The 23,227-nt window shown below is 52.5% G+C and overlaps 2 protein-coding genes across 2 annotated transcripts; both read left to right on the top strand.

Annotated features, from left to right (window-relative positions):
• Nucleotides 1-448: 448 nt before the first annotated feature.
• On the top strand, nt 449-961 carry LOC117854248 (uncharacterized). The gene is made up of 2 exons (XM_034736551.1): nt 449-547; nt 689-961. Exons 1-2 carry the CDS (start codon nt 449-451, stop codon nt 959-961), a joined length of 372 nt encoding a protein of 123 aa, XP_034592442.1.
• Nucleotides 962-2,653: 1,692 nt separating this feature from the next.
• On the top strand, nt 2,654-3,409 carry LOC117854256 (uncharacterized). Its single transcript, XM_034736560.1, has 2 exons — nt 2,654-3,109; nt 3,401-3,409. The coding sequence occupies exons 1-2, from the start codon at nt 2,654-2,656 to the stop codon at nt 3,407-3,409; spliced, it is 465 nt and encodes a 154-aa protein (XP_034592451.1).
• Nucleotides 3,410-23,227: the final 19,818 nt, after the last annotated feature.

Here is a 23,227-nt window from a genome sequence, read left to right on the forward strand (position 1 = left end):
GACGGACCATGCTCGAACCACGAGTTCCCCGCTAAGCACGCCTACAAAGACTGCAACTTCATGAAGAGGTATTTTGTAGGCAACCCAGTGAAGGGCGACCAGAGATGGAAGCCCGAGGAGGAAGAAGGATGGCGAGGAGAAGGAAGATGGCTTTCCCAAGGTGGACGGCTGCTTCATGATCTTCGGCGGGCCAGCAGCTTACGACTCCAAGCGCCGCCGGAAGCTGGAGCACCGCGAGGTCAACGCGGCCGAACCTGCTACACTGGCCTTACTTGACTGGTCGGGACTCGCCATCACCTTCGACCGGTCCGACCACCCGAGGTGCGTCCTGCAGCGATGACGCTACCCGCTCGTCATCGACCCCATCGTCAGCACGACGCTCCGCACGAAGGTGCTCATGGACGGAGGCAGCAGCCTCAACATCCTCTACGCCGAGACCCTCGACGCCATGGGGATCGACCGCTCCCGCCTCTGCCCCAGCAAGGCACCATTCCACAACATCGTGCCGGGGAAACGGGCGATGCCTCTTGGGCAAATCGACCTGCCCGTCACTTTCGGGACTCCTTCCAACTACAGGAAGGAGATCCTCACCTTCGAGGTGGTGGGTTTCCGTGGAACCTACCACGCCATCTTGGGGACACAGAGCTACGCCAAGTTCATGGCCATCCCCACCTACACCTACCTCAAGCTCAAGCTACCAAGGCCCAACGGGATCATCACCGTTGGCACGTCCTTCCAGAAGGCGTACGAGTGCGATGTAGAGTGCTACGAGTATGCCGCAGCCATCACCTGCGCGGAGGACCCCGCGGTCCAGCTCGCGGAGAGCGCCGAGGACCCACCCGACTCCAAGCAATCCGACACCTCCTTCAAAGCCACCGAAGGTGTCAAGGAGGTCCCCGTTGACCCCTGCAGTTCCAATGGCAGGACCATACGGATAGGCGCTACCCTATCTCCCAAATAGGAAAGCGCGCTCCTCGACTTTCTCCGTGCGAACAGCGATGTTTTTGCGTGGAAACCCTCAGACATGCCTGGCATCCCGAGGGAAGTCGCCGAGCACTCCTTAAACATCAAGGCCGGCTCCAAACCAGTGAAGCAAGGCTTGCGACGCTTCGACGAGGAGAGGCGCAAGGCCATCGGCGAGGAGCTCCAGAAGCTTTTGGCGACCGGATTCATCAAGGAAGTCTACCACCCCGACTGGCTAGCTAATCCTGTTCTTGTACGAAAAAAGAATGGGAAATGGAGGATGTGTGTTGATTATACCGGTCTCAACAAGGCGTGTCCAAAGGATCCGTTTCCTTTGCCACGCATAGATCATATAGTCGACTCAACCGCCGGGTGCGAAACCCTTAGCTTCCTTGACGCGTATTCTGGCTACCATCAAATCCCGATGAAAGAGCTTGACCAGCTCACAACCTCTTTCACCACCCCCTTCGGCCCCTATTGCTACGTTAAGATGTCGTTTGGCCTCAAAAACGTTGTGGCTACGTTCCAGCGATGCATGCTTAAGTGTTTCGGGGACCTCATCGGGCGGACCATTGAGGCTTACGTAGATGACATCGTGGTCAAGTCCAAAAATGGTGACCAACTCATCCCCGACCTCGAACTAGCCTTCGAAAGGCTGAGAGACAAGCGCATCAAACTCAATCCCAAAAAGTGCGTTTTTGGGGTTCCGAGGGGCATGGTGCTAGGCTTCATCGTCTCCGTGCGCAGCATCAAAGCCAACCTGGTGAAAATAGTGGCCATCAGCAACATGGGGCTGATCCGAAACATAAAGGGAGTTCAGTGCGTCACGGGATGCCTGGCGGCCCTGAGCCGCTTCATCTCGCGCCTCGGCGAACGGGGGCTCCCCCTCTACCGACTCCTAAAGAAGACCGACCGCTTTGTGTGGACCGTCGAGGCCCAAGAGGCGCTTGACCGGCTCAAGAACCTCCTGACAAAGGCCCCGATCCTGGTCCCACCGACCGACAGGGAGCCACTCCTGCTCTACATTGCGGTGACCACCCAGGTGGTTAGCGCGGCCCTAGTGGTGGAGCGAGAAGAGGAGGGACACGCCCTCAAGGTGCAGCACCCGGTGTACTTCGTCAGTGAGGTCTTGTCCGAGTCCAAGGCCTGCTACCCGCAAATCCAAAAGCTCATCTACGCCGTCCTCATCATGAAAAGGAAGTTGCGCCACTACTTCACCTCCCACCCCGTGACGGTCGTTTCATCATTTCCTCTCGGCGAGGTGATCCGGAATCAAGACGCCACAGGATGGATCGCAAAGTGGGCGCTCGAGCTCATGGACCAGGGCATCACCTACGCTCCCCGTACAGCCATCAAGTCCCAAGTGCTCGCCGACTTTGTTGCGGAGTGGACGGAGATCAAGACGCCATCGGCGCCGGAGAAGCAGGAATACTGGACGATGTACTTCGACGAGTCGTTGATGAAGGCTTGCGCTGGAGTGGGTCTGGTCTTTGTCTCTCCTCTCGGCGTGCGCATGAGGTACATGATTCGCCTCCATTTTCCTGCATCTAACAATGTTGTTGAGTACGAGGCTCTCCTCAACGGGCTTCGCATTGCCATCGAGCTGGGTATCCGGCGGCTAGACATCCGAGGCGACTCTTAGCTAGTCGTCGAACAAGTCATGAAGGAGTAGAGCTGCCACGACCCCAAGATGACGGCATACTGCAACGAAGTCTGCAAGCTCGAAGACAAGTTCAACGGACTAGAGCTCAACCACGTTGCAAGATGTTTCAACGAGGCAGCTGACGAACTGGCGAAGGCGGCATCCGACCGAAAGCCCATCCCCGACGGCATCTTTGTCAGCTACCAATACAAGCCCTCAATCTGTTACAGGGAGCCAGGAAAGGTTGGCGACACGCCACCTGCCCCGGACTCGGGCGCCAACCTGGGAGAGGTGGGCAATGCGCCACCTATCCCGGACTCGGACGCCGACCCTGGAAAGGTTGGCGACTCTCTATCTGGCCTGGACCCGGAGGCCGATCCCTTCGACCTTGAAGTCATGGAGATCGATGCAAACCCAGCAGAGGGGCCCGACCCTCCGCCTGACTGGAGAGCCCCGTACCTCGACTACCTCATCCGTGAGATGCTCCCGATGAACAAGACGGAGGCACGCAGGATTGCGCGTCATGCCAAATCCTTCGTCATCATCGACCAAGAGCTCTACAAGTGGAGCCACACCGGCATCCTCCAGCACTGCATCCCGATCGAGCAAGGGAAGGTGTTGATACAGGACATCCACGCCGGGGCCTGCGGCCACCACGCTGCGCCAAGAACCCTCGTTGGGAACGCCTTCCGACAGGGCTTCTACTAGCCGACGGTAGTAGCCGATGCCACCCACGTAGTGCGCACCTGCGACGGGTGCCAATTCTTCGCGTGCCAAACCTATCTGCCCGCACAGGTGCTCTAGACCATCCCCATCATGTGGCCGTTCGCGGTCTGGGGACTGGACCTCGTCGGACCCTTCAAGAAGGTGCCCGGGGGCTTCACCCACTTGATTGTCACCATTGACAAGTTCTCAAAGTGGATCAAGGCACGGCCCATCACGCAGGTCAAAATCCGAGCAGGCGGTACAATTCTTCACCGACATCATCCACCGCTTTAGAGTCCCCAACTCCATCATCATGGATAACGGCACGCAGTTCACCGGGAACAAGTTCCTCAAGTTCTGCGATGACCACCACATCCGAGTGGACTGGTCGGCCATGGTGCATCCCTGCACGAATGGGCAGGTTGAACGGGCCAACGGCATGATACTCCAGGGTCTCAAGCCAAGGATTTTCGACCGCCTCAAAAAGTTTGATGGCCGATGGGTCGTGGAGCTCCCCGCGGTCTTATGGAGTCTGAGGACAACCCCCAGTAGGGCAACCGGCTTCACCCGTTCTTCATGGTCTACGGGCTCGAGGCAATCCTCCCCACTGACATAGAGTATGGGTCGCCGAGGGTCAAGGCGTACGATGAACAAGGGAACGAGGCATCGCTCGAGGACGCACAAGACCAGCTCGACGAAGCGCGCGATGTGGCCCTGCTGCACTCGGCCAAGTACCAGCAAGCCTTACGACGATACCACAGCCGCAAGGTACGAGGTCGAGCCTTCAACATCAGTGACCTGGTGCTTTTTCTCGTCCAGGACAACAGAGGCCGACACAAGCTGACCCCTCCATGGGAGGGTCCCTTCATCGTCACGCAAGTACTGCGGCCAGGCACCTACAAGCTGGCGACCCCTAATAGGCAGATCTTCACCAACGCTTGGAACATGGAGCAGCTAAGATGCTTCTACCCTTAGTTATAGTTTCCAAGTTTGTACGTACATACTTCTGTAACTTGTTAATTCACGGAAAAGGGCAGTTTTGAGTCGATATCATTCGAGTTTCGTGCCGAACTCAGGGATATCCGACCCTAGCTCTGCCCTAGGGTCGCACATCCCTCGGGGGCTATCAGGGGCTCCAGCCCAAATCACTTGATGTCTTCTCAAAACACCATTTCTTTCCGAACCGACCCTCTTCCTAAACGTTTGGGCGTGAAAAGGAAAGAGTGCACGAACGACACTCAGGCAAGACTGATTGGACTGTGAAAAAAAACCTACGCCCCAGCGGCTACGGTGCCTTCGCTCATCAGCGCTTACTGACGCGCCCAACCTGCACTCTAAACTTTCCAAACCCAAAAAACAAGAAAGAGGATCGAAAACATTTTTTGACAAGTTATAGAAAAGGCCTCTGCGGCCATCGCAAAAGCAAGTTCAAAGTTGACTAACATATTTACATATTCTGGGGCATCTAAGCCCGATACAGCTAACTCATCCCCGAGTCCTCCGGCGGGACGGCCTCATCCTCTAGAAGCTTCACCAAGGCCTCCGCTAGGTTGAGTACCGACGCGTCGATCTCGTCCAGCTCGGCCTCAGAGTAGCCGGAGGCGTACCCCCCAGTCATCCCGGCGAAGTTGATACGGGAGTAGTGGGAACCGAAGATGCTAAAGGCCCGCCTCACGCCGACGTGGAGCGCCTCCCGAGCGATCTCGCGGGCCTGCTGGTATGCCCCAAGGACCACGCCGAGGCCGTCACAGACAATGCGGACCGCGTCCCATAGGTTGCCTTGCTTGGCACGTTCTGCATCGAGGATCTCCCTCAGCCGGGCGAGTTCGTCTGTGAGGCCCATCCACAAAAGTCCGCCAAGTCAGAAACCATCGCAACACCGCAAAAGCAAAGGAAAGAGAAAAGCCTTACCCGCAAATTGAGCCTTCAGCTCACACTCCCTGTCGAGCCCCTGGGTCACGGCGGTCTGAAGCCCCTGCACTTGCACGTGGAGCTGACTGACCTCCACCCCAAGCTCGGCCACTATCTTCTTGGCCTCAGCCTTCCGGATCGCCTCGGAGTCCCGCTCCTGCCAAGCCTTCTGCCGCTCGCGCCGGATACGCTCGACGGTTTTCTGAAGGGCCTCATAGTCCCCCTTCAACCGTGCGAGCTCCTCGGCATCGTGGCAGGCCTTCTTGGCAGTAGCCTGGAACTCCTCGAGATCGAGGCGAGCCTTCTCGACGATGGCCTGGAACTTGTCCTCCGCCCACCGCGCATCCTCCCGCGTCGTCTGCTCGCGCCTGCGCAGGTCGGTGATGACCTGCTGAGCGGCGGCGACCTACGCGGTCAGCTCCCCGGTCCGCTATCTCTCTGCGGAGAAGCAATCCCAGAGTCCCCGCTCGAGCCAGAGAAACTCGGACTTCCCTCGGCTGCATTCCTGGAGGGCCCACAAAACAAACTATGCTCAGCAACGGAGGAACGAGAGGAAAACAACCATCGGGGAGAACACTGGCCACCGGGGATGACGACGCAGTCCAGCTCCCCCATCGTCGAAGACAGGGAAGCACGGACATTTGCAAGCCCACCCTACACCGCCTGCCACTTGCCCCACTCCTCGGTGTCATCCAGCACGAAGAGGGGTCTCTGCGGGTCATCACGGGACCTCCAGCGCAGGGTAGGCCCACCCTACGCCTTGGGGACGGGATTAACCGGGATAAGGGTGGAAGCCGCTCTAGCCGGCCCCGGCGCCGCCATCCTCGATGCCGCCGCTAGGGCAGGCGCCACCGCCCCTGACGCCGCCGGCCTCATCGACGACCCCGGCCCATGCGCCGCCATCTTTGTCGAAGTCGCAGCGCCTGTCGTCGACATCGACGTGCGTCCCGCTCTATTCGCCGCCGCCACCGTCTCCATCGCGGTTGCCAGAGCGGGCATTCCCGTTCCTGCCGCCACCGCGGCCTCCGTCGCGGCCGCTAGGGCAGGCGTCCCCGCCTCCGTCGCGGCCGCCGGGGTAGGCGTCCCCACCCCCGCTACCGCCGGCGTCTCCGTCGCGGCCGCTGGGGCAGGTGTCCCCACCTTCGCCGCCACTGCTGTCCCCGTCGCAGCCGCGGGGGCGGACTTTCCCTCCTCCACCACCGCCGCTATCTCCGTCACAGTCACTGGGGCAACTGCCCCCATCTCTGACGCCGCCATCTCTGCCGTCGCCATCTCTGCCGTTGCCAGCGGAGCCGCAGGCTCCTCCTCCACCTCATCGTCAAGGTCTATCACCTCGCCGGTTGGAGGGACCCCAGGGGCAACACCTTGTCCCGCAGGGTCAGTCGCGGAGGCCGAAGGCGGAGCAGGGGTCAGACCCTGCCCCGTGCTCGTCTGCGGCACCCTTCCTCCAATTGCCGTCACAGAGGCCGCCTCCGCGGTGTCCCCGGTGACACCGCCGCTTGCCGCCGGCGGGGTCGCGGCTCACCCCGCGGAGGTGGACAACACCCATAGCACCTTCTTTTGCGCCAGCGGCGGGACGAAGTCATGAGGGGCGACGCTGTGAAACAACAACAACATCATCAAAAATGGCTCGATGCCGAGAAAAGAACAAGGTGTGCGAGGAATTTCCACTTACACTCCCTCAGTGCGAGGACGACGGGCACGTTTCGCCTCCGAGCTCGACGTCGACCCCGGGGCATCTGGCAGCGGCCGCTTGCCGCTACTCCTCTGCTCGCGTGACACAGGTAGAGGGTCGGGGGTTGGCTCCATCGACTCTCGAGGTGCACCCCGCGCCGACCCCTGGGGCGTGGCCCCAGAGCCCTGCGAGGTCAGGTCCTGGGCAGGCGGTCCACTCGGCTTGTCCCCCGCGACCGGCTGGGGGTGCTGCTCCCGAATGACGAGCGCGCCCGGCCAGGGGGCTAGAATATACTCCTCCTCCTCCTCCTGCTCCTCGTCTTCCTCCTCCTCATCCTCATCATCATCGTCGTCGTCGTCCGACACGACCTTGCCTCACCGCCGCCGTTGGAGCTCCTTGGCGGCCTTCTTCTTCTTCCTCGCCGTCTTTTTGTCCTTACACCTCTTCTGCTTCTCGGCGAGGAGGCGGTTCTGCTGCCGCCGCTCCGTGTCCTCTGGCACCGGCGGACACGAGTCCACGACCCGGGTCATGTGGCCCTGCAGATACAGAAACTCCGCGTCAGAGCAACGAACCAAGAAATGCAGGAGAGAAAGACGAGAGTGCGGAGTCCTCACCAGCTCAATGAAATTTTCGTCCGGGCGCATCGGAGGGTGACCAGGCACCGGGTAATCGACATCCTTGTCATCCAGCGCCTCCCAAACTCGCTGTCGGATCTCGGTGTCGGCAAGCGCGCCCACCGCAAGGACAGTGCCCTCGGTCGGCGTGTCGGGAACGATGTTGGCAAGTGAGCGAACCCGGAGCATCAGCGGCGCCACCCTCCGAGCGTGGTACGCCCCGATGACTCCAACCCCGGTCAGGCCTTTTCCCTTCAGGTGCTCAATGGCCTGAAGCAGACCGGCGATCCACTTCTTCTCCTTCTCGACTGGACCGTACGACCACAGCTCCGGCACTGCTTCGATGATGCGGCCGGTGAACGCAAGCAAAGGGGAATTGGAATTGGAGTAGTTCTTCACGTAGAACCACTGCTGATGCCACCCCTTGTTGAACGCTGCGGTATTCATCGCCATATATTCCTTGGCGCGGTTCTAGTGGAGGTGGATGGCGGCACACCCTATCGGCACCGGAGTCGTCCGCTGCTGGCTCCCCTTCTTCTCGGTCCTCTAGTATAGGCTGACCACGAAGAAGTACTTCTAGAGTGAGAAGTTGGGCTCGATGCCCAGGAACCCCTCGCACAACGCGATGAACGCCGCAATGTGTTGGATCCCATTGGGATTGAGATGCTGCAGCTCGAGCCCGTAGTAGTGGAGCAGCCCGCGGAAGAAGTAGCTCGGCGGGGTCGCGAATCCCCTCTCGTGGAAGTACGTGAACGAAATGACGTAGCTGCCGGGCGGATTCAGCACATCCTCCCTCTCGGGGAACCGCCATTCGTCCCTCTCGGTCCTCTCGCAGAGGAGGCCTTTCCTCCTGAGGCCGTCGGCGCGCAAGGTACCGAAGTTTGAGCGCGTCCAGGACTCCATCGTGAAGGGGAGAAAGGTTCGACGGTGGAGGGTGAGGGAAGCTGCTGCGCTAGGCGGAGGAAGGCGAACGACACGCAAGAAGGCAAAGGGCATGCGAGAAGGTGAAAAGGTTTGAGAACAGGTGTGGGCGGAACCGGCAAGGTAGACCCCCCGTCTTATAGGGGGGCACGTGGGAAGCGAAACAGGCGGCCCCATCGCAGTTAATGCAGTGCCAGGTACGCCCCGTCACGCCCGCCTTTTTAGGAATTCGTGCGCACGACCTGCTGCAGGAAAACATCCCCTCCTCCCTCGTTTCGCAGGCCGGCACCTTCCGCCACTTTGCCTCTCGGAGAACGCACGCGCACAACCTCCTCCACGTCCAGCCCAAGGCCCACCAATAGGTAAGAAAGGGATACAGGGCTGAAAATGCCCCTACGGCCCATTACGGTCCAGGGGTTCGAAGGCTGGCCCACTACGGGTTCAACAGCCACCCCAGGATAACCCCGAGCGAGGAGTGAGAAGGGATGGGTCCACTAGCGGCCATCACCCGAGTGCACGATAGCCTAGGGCGTCCTGACCTCACGTTCGAGTCCGGACTGGCATCAAAGTTCATGGTTTTTCCCCCAAAGAAAGGCAACGAGCCCTCGGATCCGATCGAACAGACTCGGGAACTATATGAACTGGCCGGCCGGAATCTAGGGTAAGCCACCAGCTTCGCCGAAGCTAGACCCCCCCGAACGGGGACTGGGACCCCACTCGAATCGACCCGTTTGCAGCTCAACGAGCACCACGGTTCATTCGACGAGGATAGCGTGGCACGGCTCACCCCCTCCGTCTCAGTGAACGGACGCTTGACGGGTAACGATCAAAAGTCGATCTAGCCTCCTGACCGGTCTCCTGCAATGCGCGGGGGCTCGGGGGCTAGCATCGCAACCAATGACCACGCGAGTGGTCGCGATTCGAGGTCTCGAGGCGGGAGTGCCCTACGAAACAATAACGAATCCTCCCGCGCCAAGTCATCCATAGGACACCTCGCCTGATCAATCTCCCCGGCCAAGCCGAGCAAACAACACTCCCTATCCCTGATTAACTGCAGCTTGCATGGCGAGCAGAGATCCCCGATGAACGACGAAAGCAGCCTCTAGAGGAGCATCCTCGCTCCACCACAGGCTCGGGGGCTACTGTTGGGGGGAAATATCAACGACCTCCTAATGCCCCTTAAAACAACAATCATGAAGGCCCAGGCCCACCTGCGGTAGTGATGATCACCGCTGACCCGGCATGGGCAAGGAGCACCTCGCTCCGTCTTGCCCGACCCAGGGCCTCGGGGTCAGAAACGCCCGACCCCTCGATGACGAAACTCCGCCTCGCCCGACCCATGGTCCCAGCGTCGGGTGCGCTCGACCCTTCGCCGCAAGGCTTCATCTCACTCGACCCTGGGCGTATGGGGTCGGACTCATCCGGGCCCACAAGACAAGGGTCTGCCTCGGGCGCAGACCGGTAGACGAGGGCGCGGATCTCGTGGGCCCCCCACCGATCTTTCTATAAATGCAGCGTGGCTCTAGCGCGCAGAAAGGTGCCCGCGCCCCTCGATGTGACCCGCCACGAGTACCCGGGCGGAGCACTGTAGCCACGACCGCACGAGCTACAGTGGCTGCGGCTCCCCCTGATTCACCATAGGGCACTCATAGCATGCGCCGCCCGACACAGGAAGGAGCGCTGCCCGTTCTCGTGCCCGGCCTATCCGGCGACAGGGATGCGACGTCCGTGTTCCACGGGCCGTAAGCAGGACAACAGGGGTCAGCTGTCTCCCCCAATGTGCACAGTTTCCACGGCCAAACACCATCATCATGCTCAGCGGCAACGGTCGCCCAGAGGACCGGTGACAGGATCCGGTGATAGCCGCCCTCCCCCGGTGGCCGCGCTGACAGGAGCCGAAGGCCGGAGCAGGAGGCGGCGATCCAGGGACTTGGTCCTTCTCCTTGTATTTTACTTTACTTAGCTTATCTTTTTTACTTCTCCAGACGATCGGCTCACCTGTAACCCCGGTACCCTCCTTGCGCTATAAAAGGAGAACCAGGGGCCCCAAGACAGGAGGACTCTCAGGCCAACAGAACCCACACACTCACCTCACGAGCATTAGTGCACACCCAAGAGACTTGGGACCGGCTCCTTCTCTCACCCGTTTGTACCCCCTACTACAAACCTTGCGTGAGCAACACAAGCAGCTCCCCATACTGAACGTAGGGCTTTCCTTGCCCGAACCAGTCTAACCCCGTGTCTTCTCACGCCACCATCTGAAGCCTTACGCGCATAAAATAAATTTACTAGCTCTAGTCTTGATCCGCTAATCTCTACAACGACAGTGTGTGACCCTATAGGTTCGGATACGTATAGACATGGTCCAAGTACTCCTACTCAGCCCAATAGTCGGTAGCAGCCTCTAGCAAGACGTGTCAACTCCTATACGCACACGAAGATCATATCAGACGAACCATCATAACATCACGTACATATTATTCCCTTTGCCTCACGATATGTGGTCTAGCTCCAAGCCGACCGCTCTTTCTCGATCCTGTGATTCGGAATCCCTTTGTAGGTTAACTCTTAACCTTACGTAGCATGGCCATGCATTTTTGGATCTGATCATTCGAGGGGCCCAGAGATATCACTCTCAATCAGAGAGGCACAAATCCCATCTTGATTGACCATGCCTCATAGCATGCTTCTTGACAAACCCGAAAGCTACCTTTTTAACTACCCTGTTACGGTGTAGCGTTTGATAGCCCCTAAGTAAGTCGATCCACATCTTGAGTACATGCGACAATCTCAAGTCTAAGGACAAAGCATACTAGTTGTGTAAAGAGAGAACTACTTCTCGTGTTGGGTCAGTCCCTGCACATATCTCTACATGTACCCACATTAATAGTTTGACATCTCCATGTCCATGACTTGTGAAACATAGTCATCAACTCATACATGTGCTAGTCTAATATTCATATGTGTCCTCACATGAACTCCGACCAGGGACAACTTTAGAATAACCATACAAGTAAAGAGTTTCACATACAATTCACATAATTGCAAATCAATTCAAGTAGCCTTTAATGAATATTCCAGGAACACAATATAAATCATGGATACAAATGGAATATCATCATTTCTATGATTCTCTCTAGGGCATACCTACAACACTTCTTACTGCAACAAACATCTCAGAGGTGGTTCTGTTATTTTTACATTTTTGATTTACTATGATTTTAAAAGACCTAAACAAGAAATAAAATTATAGAGCATTATTTCTAACAGTAACATGGGCAAAGTTATTTTTTCTAAGAAACTATTTTCCTTACTGAGTCTAATAAAAGTGGTTTGACATTTTCTGATTTTTCTACATTTGTTGTGCTTTTCCAAAGTTCATCTCATTTTCTAGAAATTTAATTCAAATATCCTGAGACACTTTACACCAGGGCCCTTAACAAGTTTTGAAGTTTCACAAATATACCCTCCGTTCTAACAAAAAGGTCCCTGCTAGGCTTTTTTATTCACAATCGTGCCCTCATGGCTTCACGGCGGTGGGCGACTTCAATTCCATTAAACCTAGGGGCTAATCGACATGAACAACGGGCAGGGAACGTGCGGGAGCTCACCGTGAGGGGATTCGGTGAAGGTCGGGGTGGCAGAGAAGGTGTGTGGATGGAAAATGGCAGTGGGAACGAAACACGGGCAGCGGTGGTGGATCCTCCGGTGTTCCGGCGTCGGCGGTGCTTCGGGCGGCCAACGGAGGGGGCTGTGAGCTGCGGGTGGTTGTGGTGGAGCTTGCGAAGGTGGCGGCGCGGTGCGGGGCAGTGTGAGGAAGGGAGCTCCATAGAGAGGTCCCAATGGCAGCGTGTGGTGCGAGAGCAGAGGAGCAGAGCGGTGGCGAGCTCGGTGCGGGGAGCTACGCAGGCAGCGTATTGACCCCTTTTTATAGGGCCGGGGAGGTGCGCAGGGTGAGGGCGGAGCTAACGGGCAGCGCTGGTGTGGTCGAAGGTGAGAGAGGAGTGATTGCTGCACAAGGGATTGGGCGGCGGCACCATTGGTGGAGGGGCGCGAGCTCCACGGATAGGATCTCTCGGCCGTTGGCCAAGAAAGATAGCAAGCGCGCGGATCCGTTTTGCCAGGCAGGTTGATTGCTGAGGTCGGGCACTCCATTCCGTTGCGTCACGGTGCTAGTTGGGGAGGCGGAGCTGGCCAGCAGGCAGCCATGGCATGGCGGAGGGAGGTGTCAGAGGAGCAGTCGCCGGTTGGGCGGAGAAGATAGGGCGCAAGGCTTGGGGATAAGCTCACCGGGCGATTGGGCAGTTGGGCGCGCCGTCCTATCTTGTCGCGATCGTGGGTTGGCCATTGATGAGCCACCGGTGAGGCTCGGCCACGCGACAATGTCACGCTTGGCGTCACGGCGCGAGCGCGCTCTGGCGTGAAAGACTCGCGAGACAGGCCAAGGGCAAAGTTTTTAGATGCAATTAAACTAAAAAATTGAACTGTACACCCACAACTCCCTTTCTAAAAGTTGTAGCCCTCTTGCCAAGGTTTAAAAGTTACAAAAGGTTTGAGTTCAAATTTGAAACAGATTTGAAGTTATGGGGCTCCAAAGTTTGCTAGAACGCCTGACTTTCAGACTTAGGCATTTCAGGCTGAGCTGCGTTTGACCATTTTAGCCAAAATTGACTGCATTTTTGAAAGGTTTTTGTGCAGATTTTGCCCAAACTCAAACAAGTGAAGTTGTAAAGGACTTGTAGCACATAAACTTGTATAAAGGGTTTGACTTAAGTTCTTGTACAAATTTTTGATAAACAGAGCTGCCAAGTTGAGGAATTTCATTGGTTCAAACTTGGAACAAATTTTGTGTTGTTTTTAAAATTAAGGCTGAGTTTAGCGTAGAATTTGAGCATGTTCTAAAGGGATTTAGTCGAGGTTCAGATTAAAAATTTTGTTCTCCAAAATTTGCTCTAAGACTTTTGTGAAAGCTCTACCCTAAGATCTGGTCCAGAAATTGAATTAAAAGCTACCAAAGTACTTTACTCAACTCTATTTTAGGACTTAGCAGTTTTTGAATTGAGTTTAGCTGCCCTGGCTTTTAAATCTAGTTTTCAACCCTCGTCCTCTATGAACTAGCAAAAGTGCTAATAAGAAAAGTTGTTAACAACTTTTAGTTTGGCAAAAATTTAAGTTTCTATACAAAATTTCATGTTTTGAATTAAACCCCAAACTTGAGCTTTTAAGGGAAAAAAGGACCTTTCACTTGCTAGATTAGTGTCTTAGGCTCCTATTCCAGCTTAACCAAGTTTAGTTTAAGTAGAGTTGCTACACTTGTCAGGCCTGACTAGTATCCTGGTCGGTAAAGACCCATGGGGTACCTATATCCCTCACAACAGGGTCCCTCTCATCATCATCCTATCTCGATACTAGGGTCAAGGCGAAGACTCTCTCTTCGCCTCTCAACAACTACACCCGGATCCTAAAGGCAGAAGGGAGCAACTTCTCCTCTCCCCAACTGCAATTGCGGCTCACCACACTCACATGTTGCTAATAAGGGGGAGGTAGAGATATCACAAAACAATGGAGAGTCGTGATGTCACAGGGTTGTCCATGACCGAGGACGCGGCTATACATATAATTTTAGCTTTGCAGAGTGTGTACACCTGGACCCATCTTGGAGTGAGACAATCGGTGATCAGCCGACTGAGCATCACTCTACCAAGCGAAGAACTTGGGAGTTACGATACCATCCTGCATCCGGGCTCAGACGCGATCCCCCGCAGTGGACCACCCCGGAACTGTGTAAAGCACTCCCACCGGGGCCAATCGGAGGAAAAAGCAAATTAGGGGGCAAAAGGTCAACACCACTCCCCCTTACACTAATACTCTATCCTACGGCAAGTATGGTATCACACTTGCCAGTCTCGACCCGGGCTAAACTCATAATTCGGCGAGTGGTGTGCACATTTAACGTATTCCCATGAAGCATGGCGACCCACTCGGTTTCAGACCGTGGTGAGCTCCTAACTTCCACAAAGTGACTCCACAACATGGACTACAATGGAACCCACAATAGGTATCACCACCAACTCCTATGCTCCTCAACCATATACTCGCAACAATTACCAAACAGGGTACGTCCGAGAACGGACCCCAAGCCCCCAATCCAAAGATTGGGTTGTGTAAAGCTAACCCTTAGTCAAGTTTCCCAAAAACACCTTCTCCTACCAGTTTTTACCCCACACACACCAAGAATCCTATTCACAATATCCCATACACATGCAAGCATCGCACATATCATATATAAGTAGTATGGTAGTAGGTCGAACAACGATTCAAGACACAAAATAGGTTGTGCATGGTTCATCATCATCATACGAAGAAATAAAGCGCTAGCATACTAGTTAGCAATGCCTAATGGGTATTCAAATCAAATGAGCGTGAACCTGAGTAGTCTTCCTCCTCGTAGTGCTCCTCGAACGACTCCGGCTCCGGGTTCAGCTCCGAGTCTTCGGCAGCTCCTAATTACGCAATTATCATAATTATCGGGTGTCTATTTGCAAAGAGAAACCCAAAGAGATCCATAGAAGACCCAAACAAGAACAAGGACTAGTCTATCATGCTCTTCATGATTTTATAAAAATTATGAAATTGGTTTCATAATTTTTGGAGTTAAGATGAATTAGTTATGAATTTTTAAAATTGAAATCAATTTCTGGATTTTAAAATAGTTCGCGAAAATAAGAAAATCATAGGCGTGACACGTGGCAAGACCAGAGCGTGTCATGCATCTTGCTGTCAGTGGACCCGGATGACGTCAACGGGTCAACGGTCAGCGGGTCCCACATGCTGACATGGAACCCTGCTAGCTATAGGGTAGCTATAGGTTGGCTTTAGGCTGGCTATTAGTTAGCTCTTAGGCTTAGGTGGTGTCTACGTGTTAGCTACATGGTGGCTGATTCGACGTCCACGTAAGGGCTATAGGTGGCTCTAAGATGGCTATAGGCCGGCATTTAGGGTGACGTGGCGGCCGACGTAGCGCTGACGCGGCTGGCTCCACAGATCTGGCTCGCGGGATCTTCTGTGGCCCATGCAGCCACGTCCTCATGTGGCCCTCGGTGTGGCTTCACCCTAGGCAAGGGTTTGGGTGTGCCAGTGGTGTTCGCTGGAACGCCGCTAAGGCATTTCCGCGGCGGCGGTGTTTGGCCGACGGCGAGTTAGCGGCGGCCGGCGATGAAAGGCGGCTGCTTGGCCTCAGGTAGCATGGTGGCGGCTCTACAATTCTAAAGGTGCGGCCTTTTTTGATTGGCGTGGCAACCGAGCGTGCTCGCGAGCTAAGGCCAAGCCTTGGCCGCTGCGGATGGCGGCAGCGGAGTGGTGGCGTGCTGTGGCGCGCGGCACCTGCAGAAGACCATGGCGCGAAGGCCGGATAGAGCATTGGTGAGCGTGGAGCGACGGCGGTGCGTGGGCAAGGCACGGGCACGGGGTCAAGCCCCAGTCGCAGCATGGCAAACGCCCGAAGGTGACGTTGTGCGCACGGTGCTAGGTGACCGCGCTCGCGGCGCACGTGCCCAGCAGCGTTCACGGGCTCTAGGCCTAAACCACATTGTGGAATGGTAAAGTCGTGGAGAGGGGTGGCATGCAGCTCACCGGCGGCTTGTGGCGGCAGTGGAAATGGCACGGTGGCGACGCGAGGTGGTGATGTCGACGGGCGGCTTGGTGAAAGCGTCGCGGCATGGCTCGGGCACACGGCACCCTCCTCATCTTCTCCAGGTGTCTTCTTCCCCTTCTCCTCCTCCTCCTCTTCTTCGGCGCCCTCCTCTCTTCCCCTTCTCCTCCAAAATCGGCGGCGGATGGGGAAAACCCCAAATTGGCAGCTAGGGTAGGGAGCGGCTGACGCGGGGCTTAAATAGGTGGTGGCTAGGGTTGCACACACGGTTTGGACGGTGATGATGTGAAGGGGGCGGCGTGGCAGCCATCGGCGTTGGCCAGCACAAAAGCGAGGCACGGCGAAGCGGAAGTGGCATGGGGTGCACGTCGCTGTCTGCACGAATGCAGCGCGCGTGCAACCATGCGAGGAAGAAAGTGGCATAGTGCGGTGTGCAACTGATGAGTGGGCCTGGCTTGGTAGTGGCTACAGCGAGGTGGTTTCACGAAGATGGGCCGGCACGATGGGCCGTAGGGAGTTGGGCCGGCGGAAGGAGCATGCCTGCTGGCTGGCTGGGCGCACGAGTGGAGCGGACGGCGATTTAGGTGGGCCAGGCGGCTTAGGCGGGCTGGTTTAGAGGTTTTGGGGTTGGTAGGGTTAGATGGATCGTCTGGGTTTCAGCCCAAGTTAGGTTAGGTAGTTTAGGTTATTTTGGTTTTAATTAAAATTTGAATCTAGAATTCAAATTTGAATTCACTCAAATTAAAATTCCAAATAAAGACCAAATAAAATTCAAATGGCACACTAACATTTATTCAACCTAGGTTTTCAATTTATTTCAAATTAATCTAGGAATTTTGGGAGAGATAATATGAAGACACTCTTATAGTTTGGAAATTTTCACACCACTATCAACAAAATTTTTGAAATTCACCTTTTTTCAAAAACAAACATCTTGCAAAATTGGGGGATGTTACATTATACGACTAGCATGCGAGTGTATAAGCCTAGCACATCAACATAGCAAGGGTATACATCTAACTCATGCATATAAGAACCAAGCATAGCACTATATAAAGAAGATGTATACTTTGAATAGAATAAAGTCAACCTAGGAATAAAAGATACAAGAGCCATACCCTAGACTCCGAGACTTGGAACCTAAAGGAGAGCTACTCTAGCCTAACTCCACTAAGTTGGGAACTAAGAGGGAGAGAATGATTCACTTGTGGTGTGTGTGTCCTAAAAGGAGCCCCTACCCTCATATTTATAAGCTCATGGAGGCAGTTTACAGGAGGAATATTCGAGGAAATCTTCCATAATCGACATAGGGGATCCATTACCCATCGCCATGTGGAGGCTGATCAGCAGAGCAGCTAGAGGCAGTTCGGCTGATGCAAGGATTTGGCCAAACCCCTAGTGGCCCCTCTTGTAACCGCCTTCACATGGTAGTCTGACATGTGGGTCCCAATAGTGGTTGTGTGCGTTATCTGGTGGATTGAGGCGGTTGTGGTAGTTGTGGGCCCTTCAATCCATGGGATGCACATGTGGCAACCTCCCATTGGTTGGAAGTGTATTTCTTGGATCCATAGGGTCTGTTTCTCCATCCTTTTGTGTTATTTCACCTGCAACCAAATAATCTCCAAGGACAAGTGGAACTACATTATTCAAAACAAAATATGCGTGCAAGAAATGTCAATCCTCCTTTATTCTTGAGTATATTGACGGTCATATTTGGTACTTAACGACCGTCAACACCTATCCAACCTTGTATGAGCCCAAAGGATAAACTACTAAATGAAACAACCTATTGTGAAAGAAACAATGTAACGCAAAATTATAAAGGTACTACTCACCAAAATAAGATCCAAGATAGGATGTTCCTACCCAACCTTGTATGAGCCCAAAGGACAAACTACTAAAAGAAATAAACTACTTTAAAAGGATCAAAGTAATGTAAAATCATAATGGTACTACACATAAAAACAAGATCAAGGATAGGATGTTGCTACCCAACCTTGTACAAGCCAAATGACAAACTACTAAAAGAAACAAACTACTGTATACATGGGAACTGCCAGATCCGCAAACAAACAAGCAAGTAAAAGCAATAACAAAACCAAACAAGGAAACTCTTTAATCGCATCAATGGGGACGCTTAATTGGGTAGCAAAACATTGTACTTGGTTGTTGATATTTCCTTAGTACGACCTTCCCACCTGGTGCCTGTTAACGGCAGTTAGCACGTCAGTTTGTGAACCGCAAGCGCACAAATCACCATAGCTTTTTCCTTAGAGTATTCCATCCAAGGTTTGTGAATCCGTGGATCGGCAACGAACTAACTAGGGTTTTCCATCTAATCTAACGAATCTATCCTAACATGAAGCATTAATTACAAATGAAGGCAAAAACTTGTTGTAAAGATCAATGGCAAGAATAAGTGTAGATCACATCCATAGATATATATGATATAACACTACCAAGGGTAGCAAGAGCCAATCATCTTCTAGTTTTAGTTCTAGCCAATGAGCAAGCACATCATGCATCTCACCCAAAGCAATCTTTAAACTACTACTACCTCCAATCAACCTCCTGAAAGCCCCCACCCTACATGGAAGTAGACCCCGTCACGATCCCCCCTATCGGTGCAAGCAGTTTAAGAGCACGAACACAGGTAAACATGTCTAGCTATCATGAAGGATCGACATACTAGATCTAATCACCATGATTACATAAAGCATGCTATATAGTCTAAACTAGCAATAGACTAAGGGACAAGCATATTCATGATAGGTAGAAAGCATAGAAGGAGACAATGAGTCACTAATAGATCGAATGGTATGAAGAACATTACTCATATAATGGATTTATTTAGATCATCACCTCCGAGTACATACCATCGACGATCCTGGCTCTCCTGAACTCCACCAAGGCACAACCATGCAGAGAGGCCATGGTGGCTAGGGTCAGCTTAAGCCATCTCCTAGGCAACCCCGAAGACTTGCAGTGACCCTCAGCTTCCTTTGATGTATGCCTTTGGTTTTGTCAAGTTCTGGTGGATGGATGCTGGGGGCCCGATGAACTTTTGGGGTATTTATAGTCTAGAGAGCGCGTGGCACAAATTAGAAGGTAATCGGGCGAAGGAACACCCTAGGCCGATCGACCTAGGGGGGTTCATGCCGATCGGCCTGGGCCTTCCTTTCGTCGTCTCGCACCCTCCTTCATCGTCAAGTCTCCCCTGATGTTTGTGAACCTTATTTTTGTATGCATGTGGGCCTAGCTCGTCGATAGCCCCGGGATAAGGTTGGATCTTGATATCTTTCCAAAGTCCTACTTGCTTCCATCTTTGATCCCGAAGTGAGCTTGCCATATCTTGTGAAACTTAGCTCCTAAGTCTTCTTGGAGGAGTGTGATGTGGACTAGGGTCCCGATCTTCCGAAAGGTTCAGTTAATCGACGATTTGGGCGGAGTCGCTACGCAAATCGATCCGGCTTCCGAACAACACGTTCCGAACCCCGCAATCGCAGCACAACGTCTCCTCAGGTTATCGACCGGCGATGCACGGTCGACCTTGCCAAGAAGGCTAATCCTTACCTGCGAATCGAAGAACACAAGCAAGAACAAGGAAGAATGCAAACCAAATTTGCGGATGAATGATTAAGCTCACGAGTTGGGGTTTTACAAACCGATGACGGCGAAACTGTTCTTGACAGATTAATCTAAGCAAAACCCAAAACCTAACAAAGGTGACGGCTACTGTTATATAGGGGTTAGGGTCGTGGTCGACCCCCTAGACGCGCCCCTAATGGGCCCAATGTCGATACACGGCCCAAAGGCCAAAATAAGGCGACGCAGCGCCAGGACAGATTCTGGACGCCATCTTGTTTCGACGATTCCCGTTGACTCAGGATGAATTTAGGCATGGAACCAGTGCCATTGGAAAATAGATCTTCTAAACTTTCCAACCATATATAGAACATCCAAAACGGAGTCCGTATGCGGTCTGGGCATCCAAATCACTGTGGGCTGCTCCTGGACACCGAGGTGGACTCGAAGTCGACTTGGCTTGGGTCTCCAACTCGAGTTGTATGTCCTTGCTGGTCCTCCACGCCTCCAAGCCTCTCTCCATGCATCTCCTGGTCCTCTCCTTTGTTCCTAATCAAAATATAATCATTGAATAGCAATCTATTCTTAAAATCATAAAATGAATTGGTTAGGAACGATCTCACCTCTAAATGCAATTGTCGTGCGCGAGCTCTAGTGATTGGACCTTGAATATCCAGCGGAGTATCATGTGCATCCGGAGAGGTGATGTCCTCATCATCCTCCCCCGCTTGAAATGGAGTCGTCCTCGACTCAAGCTCATCGTCTGCTCCCAAGTAAGGCCTCAAATCTGAAATGTTAAAGGTAGGACTAACCCCGAACTCGGGAGGCAACTCAAGTTTGTATGCATTATCATTAATCTTCTCAATTATCTTGAAAGGACCATCAGCTCTAGGCATCAACTTAGACTTTCTCAAATCTGGAAATCTATCCTTTCGTAGGTGCAACCAAACTAGATCACCCGGTTCAAGTTTAACTTCCTTTCTACCTTTACTACCAGCAATTCGATACTTTTCGTTCATTTTTTCAATGTTGTGCTTAGTTGTTTCATGCATTTGCAAAATAAAATCAGCGCGTTCTTTGGCATCCGTATGAATCCTCTCACTAGTAGGCAAAGGCAAAATATCAATAGGAGCACGGGGGTTGAATCCATACACTACCTGAAAAGGACTTACTTTTGTGGTGGAATGTGTTGCCCAATTGTATGCAAACTCCACATGAGGCAAACATTCTTCCCACATCTTCAAATTTTTCTTCAAAACAGCCCTCAACATGGTGCCTAAAGTGCGGTTCACCACCTCTGTTTGCCCATCAGTTTGTGGATGACAAGTGGTAGAAAATAATAATTTTGTACCCAACTTGTTCCACAAAGTACGCCAAAAGTGACTCAAAAATTTTGCATCGCGATCTGAAACAATAGTAGAAGGCATACCATGCAAACGTACAATCTCTTTGAAAAAGAGGTCAGCAATATGAACAGCATCATCACTTTTATGACATGGTATAAAATGTGCCATCTTTGAAAAACGATCCACAACAACAAAAATGCTATCCCTCCCCCTCTTAATCCTAGGCAATCCCAACACAAAGTCCATAGAAATATCCGCCCAAGGAATAGAAGGAACAGGTAGTGGCATGTATAAACCATGTGGATTCAAACGAGACTTAGCTTTTTGACATGTTGTGCAGCGAGCAACGAACCTCTCAACGTCTCTCCTCATTTGTGGCCAAAAGAAATGTGAGGCCAAAGCGTCCACCGTCTTCTTGGCACCAAAATGCCCCATCAATCCTCCTCCATGCGCTTCCTGCATCAACAAAAGACGAACAGAACCAACTGGAATGCATAGGCGGTTAGCTCTAAACACAAAGCCATCATTGATCACAAACTTATTCCATGTACGTCCCTCTTTACAATTGAGCAACACATCCTTAAAGTCAGGGTCAAGCGCATATTGTTCCTTAATTGATTCAAGTCCAAAAAGACGACAATCAAGTTGGGACAGCAAAGTATATCTTCTAGATAAAGCATCAGCAATCACATTGTCCTTCCCTTTCTTATGTTTGATGATATAAGGAAAAGATTCAATAAATTCAACCCATTTAGCATGTCTACGGTTCAGATTGTTTTGAGAACGAAGATACTTAAGCGATTCATGATCAGAATGAATAACAAATTCCTTAGGCCACAAATAATGACGCCACGTTTGTAAGGAACGTACAAGAGCATACAATTCCTTATCATACGTAGAGTAATTCAGAACAGGACCATGCAATTTCTCGCTAAAGTATGCAACGGGTTTACCATCTTGCATCAAAACACCACCAATGCCAACTCCACTAGCATCACATTCAAGCTCAAAGGTCTTACCAAAGTTTGGAAGTTGCAGCAATGGCGCACGCGTAAGCTTGGCCTTCAAAGTGGCAAAGGACTCGTCCTGCGCTTTTCCCCAACGAAACACCACACCTTTCTTCGTCAACTCGTGTAATGGCGCAGCAATGGTGCTGAAATCTTTGACGAAGCGGCGATAGAAACCTGCAAGACCAAGAAAACTCCTCACCTGTGTGATGCTTTGGGGCAGCGGCCAGCTCTCAATGGCTTCAATTTTCGTTCCATCCACCTCAATTCCCTGTGGAGTAACAACATATCCAAGGAACGAAACTCTATCGGTGCAAAAGATGCACTTCTCAAGGTTAGCAAACAAACGTGCATCTCTCAAAGCCTCAAAAACAGCACGCAAATGCTCCCTATGTTCATCCAAAGACTTGCTGTAAATTAATATATCATCAAAGTAAACCACCACAAATCGACCAATAAAAGCCCTCAAAACCTCATTCATCAAACGCATGAAAGTACTCGGTGCATTAGTTAAACCAAAAGGCATGACTAACCACTCATACAACCCGAATTTGGTCTTAAAAGCTGTTTTCCATTCATCTCCAAGTTTCATTCTTATTTGGTGGTAACCACTACGCAAGTCAATCTTTGTGAAAATTATAGAACCACACAACTCATCAAGCATGTCGTCTAACCTAGGAATAGGATGTCGATATCGAATGGTAATATTATTGATGGCTCTACAATCAACACACATACGCCAAGTACCGTTTTTCTTTGGAACCAAAAGCACAGGAACAGCACAAGGACTAAGGCTTTCACGTACATACCCGCGGTCCAAAAGGTCTTGGACTTGTCGCTGTATTTCCTTAGTCTCCTCGGGATTGGTTCTGTAAGCAGCACGGTTTGGCAAAGTGGCTCCCGGGATCAAATCGATTTGATGCTCTATTCCTCTCAAAGGTGGCAGCCCCAGGGGTATCTCAGCTGGAAAAATATCCTCATACTCCTGCAAAATGTTAGTGATAGCAGGAGGCAAAGAGCTAGCAATATCATCAAGAGAGAACAAAGCTCGTTTGCATATCAACGCATAGCAAACATCATCATCAGAAATTTCAGCAAGATCACATTTTGTTGCAAGCATAACTCCCCCCTTTAATTTAATCCCCTTTTCAGGTGGAGAAACAGAATTAGCAACTTGCTGATGTTTAGAATTATCATTGTTCAAAGT

Source organism: Setaria viridis, chromosome 1 (genome assembly GCF_005286985.2).
Source record: "Setaria viridis chromosome 1, Setaria_viridis_v4.0, whole genome shotgun sequence".
In the NCBI taxonomy this organism is placed as follows: Eukaryota; Viridiplantae; Streptophyta; class Magnoliopsida; order Poales; family Poaceae; genus Setaria; species Setaria viridis.

Excerpts from the sequence above, each read along its gene's own strand:
- LOC117854256 (XM_034736560.1), top strand. The coding sequence starts at position 2,654 with ATGACGGCATACTGCAACGAAGTCTGCAAGCTCGAAGACAAGTTCAAC.
- LOC117854248 (XM_034736551.1), top strand. The coding sequence starts at position 449 with ATGGGGATCGACCGCTCCCGCCTCTGCCCCAGCAAGGCACCATTCCAC. Across the intron at positions 548-688 it reads TTGGGCAAATCGACCTGCCC|CTCAAGCTACCAAGGCCCAA; the intron begins GTCACTTTCGGG and ends ACCTACCTCAAG.